At 37.9% G+C, this 9,989-nt stretch overlaps 3 protein-coding genes across 3 annotated transcripts; 1 reads left to right on the forward strand and 2 right to left on the reverse strand.

Annotated features, from left to right (window-relative positions):
- Nucleotides 1-318: 318 nt before the first annotated feature.
- LOC110413808 (thylakoid lumenal protein (Mog1/PsbP/DUF1795-like photosystem II reaction center PsbP family protein)) lies at nt 319-1,117 on the forward strand. Its single transcript, XM_021424771.2, has one exon. The coding sequence runs from the start codon at nt 336-338 to the stop codon at nt 1,053-1,055; it is 720 nt and encodes a 239-aa protein (XP_021280446.1). The 5' UTR covers nt 319-335; the 3' UTR covers nt 1,056-1,117.
- A 149-nt stretch (nt 1,118-1,266) lies between these two features.
- On the reverse strand, nt 1,267-3,285 carry LOC110413809 (uncharacterized). Its single transcript, XM_021424772.2, has 2 exons — nt 3,001-3,285; nt 1,267-1,996 (listed from the first exon to the last, which is right to left on the reverse strand). Exons 1-2 carry the CDS (start codon nt 3,212-3,214, stop codon nt 1,767-1,769), a joined length of 444 nt encoding a protein of 147 aa, XP_021280447.1. The 5' UTR covers nt 3,215-3,285; the 3' UTR covers nt 1,267-1,766.
- A 1,446-nt stretch (nt 3,286-4,731) lies between these two features.
- On the reverse strand, nt 4,732-7,009 carry LOC110413884 (zinc finger protein WIP2-like). The gene is made up of 2 exons (XM_021424896.1): nt 6,409-7,009; nt 4,732-5,349 (listed from the first exon to the last, which is right to left on the reverse strand). Exons 1-2 carry the CDS (start codon nt 6,964-6,966, stop codon nt 5,026-5,028), a joined length of 882 nt encoding a protein of 293 aa, XP_021280571.1. The 5' UTR covers nt 6,967-7,009; the 3' UTR covers nt 4,732-5,025.
- Nucleotides 7,010-9,989: the final 2,980 nt, after the last annotated feature.

Raw genomic sequence — 9,989 nt, forward strand, 5'->3', positions numbered from 1 at the left:
ATTATTAACATTTGATTCATTAATAATTTACAAAATTTATTATTGTTTTTTAATATAATAAATTTAAAAATATAAATTTTATAAATTATATTATTATAATTTTATAAAATAATATTTTATAATTAAATGATAATATATATTATGTATCGATAATATATCAAATATTAATCTTGTGATATGATTAATGTTTTAGGCTTGTAATACCATTTTTAATTAAATGTTGACTTTTAATGTTAGTCTTATCAAATAAAACAGAAAATAATTTTTAAAAGAAGGAAAAATATGATGGAGTGATATGGATAAGGAAAACTATAAACAGGAAACCACAGCCACCAATGTCCACAATTCCCATGGCCACCCTATCCTCTCCTTCATCCATCCTCTCATCCTCCACCACCAAAATCCCAACGGCGAAGCCGCCTCCGCCGTCGCCTTCACTCTTCTCCACCAAACCACTAGCCACTGCTCTGACCACCGCATTAGCCACTACCACACTCCTAGTCTCCCCTCCCTCCATCGCCGCTCAACCCTCAACATACCACCTCTACTACGGCACCGCTGCCAGCGCCGCCAACTACGGCGGCTATGGCGGCAACTCAGATAAGAAAGCCTCCGCCGAGTACGTCTATGACGTCCCTGACGGCTGGAAAGAACGTTTAGTTTCCAAGGTCGAAAAGGGTACCAATGGAACAGACAGCGAGTTCTACAATCCGAAGAAAAGACAAGAGAGGGAGTACTTAACGTTCCTCGCTGGGTTCAGACAGTTAGCTCCGAAAGACGTGGTCTTGAACAACTTAGCTTTATCTGACGTGGAGTTGCAGGATTTGATAGCTGGGGCTGACAGCTTCGTCTCCGAGGAGAAGAAGGACGAAAATGGACAGATTTATTATGTGTACGAGATCGATGGGATGGGCAAGCATAGTTTGATAGCCGTTACTTGTGCAAAGAACAAGCTTTACGCTCATTTCGTTAATGCACCAGCGCCAGAGTGGCAACGCGATAAGGACACCTTAAGGCACATTCATGACTCCTTTAAGACTGTTGGACAATTTTGAGGATGTTTTTTTCTTTTTCTTTTTCTCTCGTGTTATGTTAAGTGCAGTTCCTTTTCTGGTTACTCAAGCTTGATTTTGAAGAAGCTAAGTGAGCATTTCCATTTCTGTATCTACAATCTCCGTTGCTTTTGGGTGATATTGATTCAATTGAGTTTCTAATTAAAGATGAGACTTGAATGAATTTGGCATCCATGAGCATACACCAGAATTCTGGTGCTCGATTGAAGCTGTTGGAAGAGAAGGTCCTCCTATCAATCTTGTTCCTAAGGGTTGAGAAACATTAAAAAGTTGACTTCTTTTTGTAGCAAAAAGAAAAAAGTTCTCTTCCTTGATGCTCTGCTTACCGTTGACACAAATCTTCTGCTGATTTTCTGTTGCTTCAGTACAAAACAAGTCTGAAAAGCTTTTCTAGCCATTGGTGAAATGGTGAGAACAGTGGATCAACTGATTCTGACATGCACGGCTAAGAAAGAATTGAACATCTGCTCTAACAACAGTACATCAAAGGTGGTCTGTCATTTTAAAACTCAATGTAGCTAAGATGAACATAATAAGCAGGAAGAAGGTCCATCTGCACAAGTTAAATTCTATCAAAACCAAAATCTGGGCGATACCAACAATGAGATGCAGAGCAGTAGCCCAAGCACTAGTTGTCACGAGTTGAAATGCTGTTGAATTTACAATGTGGTATTACGTTAAAAATAATGGTATCTAATACAAAGTGAAGCCATCATCATATGAGACATGCCACCCACGGCTACAAGGTGGTGCATTTTCATCATACTCTTGACAGCAGCTCCATCTTTTCTTCCAATTGGCACGTCCAGTGTTTGGTCTATCATTCTTTTCATTCCATTTGTACACAATGACTCCAGAGCGGTCAGTCCAGTCACCATCGATCCCTTGGTGTGGAGGAGCCAATGCAAATAATCCTTTCTCTCCTGCAATGACTTTAAGCTTTAGGGACTGGGAATGGCATTGCTTGAGTAACTCTCTGCTTTGCAAATGAATCACCTCACTCATCCACACAATCAAAGCACTCAGCAAGTGGCAAAAATATAGATGACAGGCATGAGAGATAGTGATTCTGTGCTGCTATCTAAAGATCTACCAGCATCATTCAAATGGTGGCATTCTAGAAACATTTTGATGGCTTTTAACTGGGATTTAAGAGATTTATATGAAATTTTCCATTGGATTTCTAGAGTAAACTCTTTGAAGTTCAAGTTCTATTCAATTTCTTCCTTTCTCATCAACGAAGCTTATGTACAATATAATTGATTCCAAGACACTCCATTTGTGTAATGAACCTGGAATGATTGTTACTACTGCATCCCCTGCTCCCAGAACAAAAATCATTCAAACAGAGTGTTCATGTAAATTTAATCCGCAGCTAAAAAACGAAAAACCTGTTAAATTCTGCTTCGGAAAGATATGTTTGAGACAGTTACCTCTAAAACCATGACTCTGTTGTTCTAAAGTTCACTTCTTTCACTTCTCGAGAACTGGCAATCAGTATGTCTCACAATTCATAAAGCTATTATTTCTGCCTCTCCCATCACCATTCACCATCGTTTTGATTAAAGGGGGAAAAACAAAATGTAAAAGCAAAAGCTAACCCAGTAACTGCATCCTCCATCCATTATTGATCGGTTCATCTCTCTCTTCTCTAGACCTTCCCCCACCCAAAAAGAAAAAAAGAAGAATTCTTTCCCTTATTAATCCCGGACGGTCTCAGACATTTCAGACCACAAACTAAAAGTGCTTGCTTTCGCTCTCATTTTACGCACTTTGGAATGCAATAACCTCTCTCGTAATCCTAGTTTGCATAATCTGGGATGATATTTAGACAAAAACAGTTGCTTATTTTGTTATCGAAGACTAACCTATGTATGACAGAGATCTATCACCAGTTCATATGACGAATGATAAGAATTTAACATACCAGTGGCATGGCCGTGGAAGGAGCATGCGGTAGGGGAATTATCTGTGTCCAGGTAAAGGGTTTTGCACCTCAAGCATCGCTTCTTTGCTTGGATTTCAGATACCATTTTACTTTGTTTTCTGTCATCTGCCTCTGAAGATAGCTTGATTTTCACTACTTCTAGAGGCTTGCACTTGTAGACAACGCTTTGGGAAATGCTGTATGCCAAAGCCATAGTTTAAACTCCACCTCCTACTGTTTTCCCTGGACAGGGCAGACCGCAAACTGCAGGGAGACAAGGGTGAGAATCCTGCAGATTAACAGCCCTTTTCCCGGTTGTCAGCGGTGGCTTAAGAGATTAAAGATTTCACCATGGCTAGCTCGGCCCATTTCTCCCCGTAGCCCATGAGTATTTTGGGCTACGATGAAGAGGCCTGTTTCAACTTCAATTGGACGCGTAAGTTCAACAATCCCACTGTCCAACTAACACTATGCATCCAAAAAAAGAAAAAGTAAGCATTAAAAAATAAAAATAGAAAAAGTTTTATCTTTACAAAGTAATTTAATCAGTTGATATTAAAAGTTGGGCACAATTTACATAAAAAAATTTAATTAAAAATGATTAGATAAAGTTAAAATCAAAAATCTAAATCGATAAATCAAATTAAAGATTTTGTTTCAAGTTGATGCTTAAAACGAAATAATATTATGATTTTTGCAAAGCATTGAAAATAATCAACATCAAAGTACAACTTAAATAGAAATTTTGATTAAACATGTTTTTTTTTTCATGGTAAAAGCTTTTTAAGTAAAGGATCATACATCCACCAATGAGCCAAATGCTCGAATGTATGTTTAGGATTACCTTTGATTTAGCTAAAATTATTAAAAATAATTGATTCTCAATTTTATGATAAATAGAGATGTAAGCTTGAGATGTAAAATTTTAATTTAGGCACAAATTGTTGGCAATGCCAAATAGAGACAATATATATGTACATAAATGAATTATAAAAACATACAATTACAAGTGAACTAAATGAATTATAAAAACATATAATTACCCTTAAAATGAATGTTATACTACTAATACTAACAACAAAACAAGTTCGAGCTGCATGCCTTGCCTCAAAGAGATTTTGAATAAAATCTATCACATCATTTCCACAAACTAGTAAGAGAAAAAACTGATACAACTTCACAAATGGGCAATTCAAGTTTTCTTTTTGAACATGAAACAGGATTACATATCCAACAGCCATAAATTGAAGATACAAGACATGATAAACATTACAAATAAGCACAAAATCTCTAATTAGCACGTGATACTGATCTCGTTTTTGTCATAAAGTTTGCTTCTCTCCATTTGGTTGAGTTTCAAAAAATGGGCAACCCAGTGTCAAATTCCAATTATTTATGCATGCAGAAAACTCAAACATCTATTTGCATAGCTAAGACTTGCAATTGCTTATATATTACTATCATTGGATTAAGCAGGTTTGGATTTTACTCCCAACTTTGTAGAATTCTCTGCCACTTTACTTGTTCCTTAATTTGATTCAAGGAACCTACTAGCCAGGTAAGTCAATGGGGAAAATAGTGTAATTGCTCATTTCTTTAATTATTTACACCTATGAAAATGAAGATCAAAATTTTCAGTTAATTACATGCCAAAAATATAAATTGAATATCATTTTATGCTGGTTGCGAATGCAAAGTATTTTTTTTTATGGGATCGCTATATCTATTGCTTCAAGGTGGGTGGATTCAGAACTGGGTCAAACCAAAGAAGAGGAAACAAAACCAAGCTCGAGCAAGATACATATACAGAAAGAAGTGATCATATATAAACAACTACCCATGGCTCGTAAGCAACAACTTAAAAATGTAACCGAAAAAACTAAGTACGTGTTTGGCTAGATTTCATGCATTTCACATTGAGGACTCACAATCAACCTCAAATTCCGATGCGGGTTCATCATCCTCTTCTAAAGAATCGATGCCGAAAGCCCCATGACCAGGGCCAAATGCCTTGATGTGATCTTTTTAAGACCTCTTGTGCTTGAAGTCAGACCCACAAATGCAATACCAAATCTTTCCGCAGTTCTTCTCGTGGGTTCTCCAGTCCCCTTTCACCGCAAATGCCTCCTCACATTTTCTACACATGAAGGGTTTGATCCCATGTTTTCTTTTGTAGTGCGTTTGGAGAGTTCTGAAATCTTTGAGAGGTCTTGCTCTCGGGTGATCGATGTTGTGCTTACAACCTGGTGCACAGCAATAACAAGGGAGTCTTAGCATGGCTGTTGGCTGGCTTCCTCTTAGAGAGTCAGGTCCCTTTCTGTACTGAGATCCATGCCCCCACATATGCATCTGTGTATGAAGCGAAAAATCCATGATGAGAGAGAGAGATAGAGCGGGAGGAAGCAATCAAGTAATTATTAGTAGCAAGAAAGCTATATGCACAATGCAGCGAGGGTGTTCATTATCTCATATGAGAGCTCACGGGAATTCACACTACTATCAGACATGGATATACTTAATTAATTAACAATCACGACCTAAGGAGAGAGAAAGAAAGAAAGGTCTAGTTGGATTGGTGTTTGCAGTTGGACGCAAAGTTTGAACTAGCAAAAAAACCCCTAAACGTAACTATTTGGATGAGAAAAACAGCTAAACGTTGGTTTATCTTTCAAGGTTCAACAAATTTATTGAGAAACTCTAACATGAAATGCCTTTGTTATAATTGTCATAAAGTATTAATTAGAGGTCTCTAGTCTACAGGCTGGAGTGTCAGATTAATATTGTCTGTTTCGGATGCAATGGCATCTCCATTTTGGGTGTTTCTTTTGCAGACTTGAGAGATGACTTTGTAAATTCTACTGTGCAAACAGTGTTCTAAAGAGTGGAACATCCAAAAGATCGACTGAAACCATGGAAAGCACTGAAAAACTTATCAGTCTCGCATTAACCTATTTGCAACTCATCAGGGATTTAGCACACTCTTCCAAGTGCCAAGAAAAGCAGAAGGAACATTTCCAAGAATAGTTTAAATCAATCAAGGAGACCCCAAAACTACACTGACTTGAGCCTCTCTTGGTCGGAGACTATGATAATGCATTATATATGTACTTATAGATACCTAAAACCAATTAGCTAGATAACTCGCAAAAGCACAAAGCAAAAGATAGTTTAAAACACAAAAAGAAGCTAGTTTAGACAAAAAGAAAGTTAATGCTAAACCTTACCATCGGTTCAAGCATCAAAATATGTATTAACATCTCAGCTCTTAGCCACGGTAAGCTAAAATTAAAAGGATGGTTTACGGTCCAGATCAAGAAAAGACTAATCAAGGCAAATGGAAGAAGGACGGAGAGAGAACAGGAGAAGAAGGAAATTTTCGCAGATCGTGTCTCATGCAATGAAGCATACCTGCAGGTTGTTGTATCTATTAAAGGTCTTGCAGCAGACAGGACATGAAAACTGTGTAGGACCAACGAGAATCTGGGTAGGGGTGGGAATCCAATACTGTCCCTTGCTCAAAGGATACCCAGAAACTGCACTCCCATTCTCTCCTTTGTCTGTCACATCTGCAGATGGAGAGACCCTAAACCTCAGATCGGAATTACTAGGGCTAGGTAGGCCTATGTGTAGGGCTACAGTTACAGCTTCATCATCAACGGTGCTGGAAAAGAGGCTCTCCTCTTTGCTCATGTTCTTATCCTCTTCCACGGAGCTGCTTGAGGGTTCAGTCTCTTCTTGCCCTGTGGGACTTAGATAATTGATGAGGGGAAGAGCTTCTTTGCGGGGCGGTGAGGAAGGATAAGTGCTTTGACCTTGAATGGAAGATTTGTTGATGATTATGTTGTTTGTGTGAGCTTGAGAAGAAGGGTTTGGGTGATTTGGAGTAGTGAAAGAAGTGTAGTGGGGATTGAGAGGCATGAAGTTGAAGCATCCAGTGAAGAGATTGGAGCAAGCTGGGTCTGTCATGGTTGAAAGATTGGAAAGAAAAAAGAAAACCTACTGAGTGGACTTTGCTTGTACTTTGGCAACTATAATGATGAGACACACATTTATATACATGGATAGATACATACATTGATACACATATGTAAACGCATGACTGTGAAGGAAGCGCGTTGAGGCTCATGGTAATTTTCTTTGCAAGGTGAAAAGCAGAAAAAAGTTGGTGGTGAAATAAAAGTGTGTGGAAGGGTGAGAAATTACCCCTGCAGACAAAGGAGGGAGATTTAATGTGAGAGAAGATTGAAAGAAGGCAAAGTAAAAGCCAGAGACAAAAGTCAGAGATTAGACTTGCACGTTCCTCGTTGTCTCCTAAGAGAGAGAGAGAGAGAGAGAGAGAGAGAGAGTTGCACTTGCACCTCATAGCATAAGAGAAAGAAAAGGGTGGAGGGGACATTCTGTATTTTTAACCCTTACCTTGCTTCAAGCAACAAAGTGGGTTTGAGGCTTAAGGCCATTCGGCATTTGCTTTGGGGGGCGTGTACAGTGTTCCTCAACACAGTTTTCTCCCAATTTCACTGTATCTTTTTGGCTTAAGTTGGTTTCAGTCATCAAAGCAACAGTTCCATTTTCTCTCGGTGTTTGAATTTTCGTGTTTTATATATATATATACATATACATTTTTGTTACATACATTTTACACCGAAAGGTTTTTAATTATTTCCTTTAAACAATAATGCTGTAGTATCATCATCTGGTAAGTATCAGTCCCTCTCAACTACTTGGGACTTCTGCTAATTTTGCTGCTAGTTGCATCTGCCTGAGTTAAATTACATGACAAAGACATTATGTAAGTTTAAGGGTCAATCCATGTTAAGTCACGTCATTGAAGTAACATTGGGGTTATAACCTCAGTCATCAAATAAAGGAAAAGCAAAAAATCACAGAGCCGAATCGTCTTATTCCATTTCAGTGTTCATGAGCTCCTCTTTTCTGCTCTCTTGTGCTCAGAATAATTCCAAGGTACTAGAGAAACTCGAATAAACTGGTTAGTAGCTCCTGTTTTAAGTCTTTGATTTCTTGGACAATGACAAACATTATTCACATCCGCCTGCCCTCCGCTTGATGTGCCTTTCCCCCAGTACTTGTGCTGGTGATTCTGAATCAAATCTTCCCCGGCCCTCCAAAAACACCTAGATAAGTTTCCAGTATCAACATGACATCGACACGTGGAACTGATATTAAACAGGAGAATGTAAGAACAAGGGCATTTCCCTGGTGTCGGTATTGAACAAAATTCGACGCGTGGAACCCATAACATAAGCGTGAAAACGAAAGGCAAAATGCAGATGTAGTGGCTAGGAAGAAGTTTTAGCGATGGAGCCGGCAAGGAAAGTGATGTACAAAAGCTATGGCTTCTGGGACACAAATATAAAGGATAAAACCCAAGTAAAGTATACCCCCCAACAACAGCAAAAATAAAAATAAAAATGAAAATGTAAATGTGACAAACATTTTCCTGCAACTTGATTAATTCTCTTTTGGTAGATTGTAGCAACACCTAGATGTTTCTGAGTCGTGGCGTGCAGAGAGAGAGAGAGAGGCAGAAGGGGTCACTCCATTATGAGAGAGGGTAGCAAGTAGCAGGGGATGATGGAAATTTAACTCTGGAGGCAAAGGAGATAAGACAAATTAAAGTTAGGGACGATTTCAAGTACTACTACTACCGGCTGTGTCTTACTCTTACATCACAAGGGGTAGCGAGAAAAATAATTGCACATTCAATATCTTTTCACTCAGCTTTTACATGGTTGATCACATGATATACTCTGTACAGTCACAAATTTTCTTCACTTGCCTGTCGCCAGTTGCTAGGCAAACCAAAAAACCAAAGTAAAGACTTGAAATCATATTGAAATGTAAACTTAACTTGTCTATCATTTGGACATTAATTAGTAATAAAGGAAATGCAAAATGATTATATAAATCTTAGATATTGACTTGTCGACACTCCATAAAGTTACATGCAAAAATTTCTAGCACAAGAGACAAAGAAAGCAAGTCGGATGCAAAAATTCTTTTCGTTCCACAATTTTGACCATTCAAAGGACAAATCGTCCACTAACATGATCACAACCTATATATTGTTTAAATATACATATTGAAAATGGAGAGTTACCCTCAACCAGATCTCTCAACTTCAAAGTTAAGCCACTTTATTCTCGACTATAAAATAACAATGGGGAATTCTGACAAAATAACAATTTCTTTTCCCCAATCATTCATGTTTTCTATGCATGGTGATAAGCTTATTTGAGTGAACCAATTCTAAATGCAACTCTAAGGTTTTGCAAATGAATCATCTTCTAGCTAGATCTTGGCTGCAGCCGCCTGCAGTTCCATCAGGTACAATTCTGCAAACCTTGCGAAAGGCATGCAGACTATCTTTGTTGCAATGCCTTGAATCAATGGCAGTAAGGGTAGGTGCCAAATTAGAAGATACTACGCTATACTACTAAACATTCTCTTGAGTTTGCGAAAATTTTATATTGCTACGCTTTCAAGTCTTTCTTTTGACCACAGACCACAGTCTATCACCATAATTTGATTAATATTTCCCAAGATTGCACGAGTGCTTATTTGGAAATCGAGCATGAGTCTCTTTGATTCTCCAACTCCGAGAATTGTTCACATTTCCAAACAATCCTGCCTCCCAGATTGAAACTCCCATGGAAAGTTGAAATCCCATATCAAATCAACTCTTGTTTGTTTCATATTGATTGCTTCCTATCAATAATTACTAATAGTTAAAGGTTTTTCTCTTACAGCTACTTGGTGGTTTTCGCTTTTATCTAAGTTAAGTTTTGAATATTTGACGTCTTAATACACGGTTTTGTTCCATGCAATTATATATATAAATAGTAACTTAATGTGATTGGTAGAGAAAGTGCAGAAGGTACTTGTTATAAAGCAGACAAATATGTATTCAATAATAAAGTGATATATCATTATATAATACATGTGAAGGTGACAGTTGAGGACCTGCATGG

Source organism: Theobroma umbraticum, unplaced genomic scaffold (assembly GCF_002168275.2).
Source record: "Theobroma umbraticum cultivar Fairchild unplaced genomic scaffold, ASM216827v3 scaffold_4.1, whole genome shotgun sequence".
NCBI lineage: Eukaryota > Viridiplantae > Streptophyta > Magnoliopsida > Malvales > Malvaceae > Theobroma > Theobroma umbraticum.

What these genes read in the sequence shown, in the direction of transcription:
- LOC110413808 (XM_021424771.2), top strand. Translation starts at nt 336, where the DNA reads ATGTCCACAATTCCCATGGCCACCCTATCCTCTCCTTCATCCATCCTC.
- LOC110413884 (XM_021424896.1), bottom strand. Translation starts at nt 6,966, where the DNA reads ATGACAGACCCAGCTTGCTCCAATCTCTTCACTGGATGCTTCAACTTC. An exon ending in ATAGATACAACAACCTGCAG is followed by an intron (nt 5,350 to 6,408) that starts GTATGCTTCATT and finishes CTTCATACACAG; the next exon opens with ATGCATATGTGGGGGCATGG.
- LOC110413809 (XM_021424772.2), bottom strand. Translation starts at nt 3,214, where the DNA reads ATGGCTTTGGCATACAGCATTTCCCAAAGCGTTGTCTACAAGTGCAAG. An exon ending in CTTCCACGGCCATGCCACTG is followed by an intron (nt 1,997 to 3,000) that starts GTATGTTAAATT and finishes AAGTCATTGCAG; the next exon opens with GAGAGAAAGGATTATTTGCA.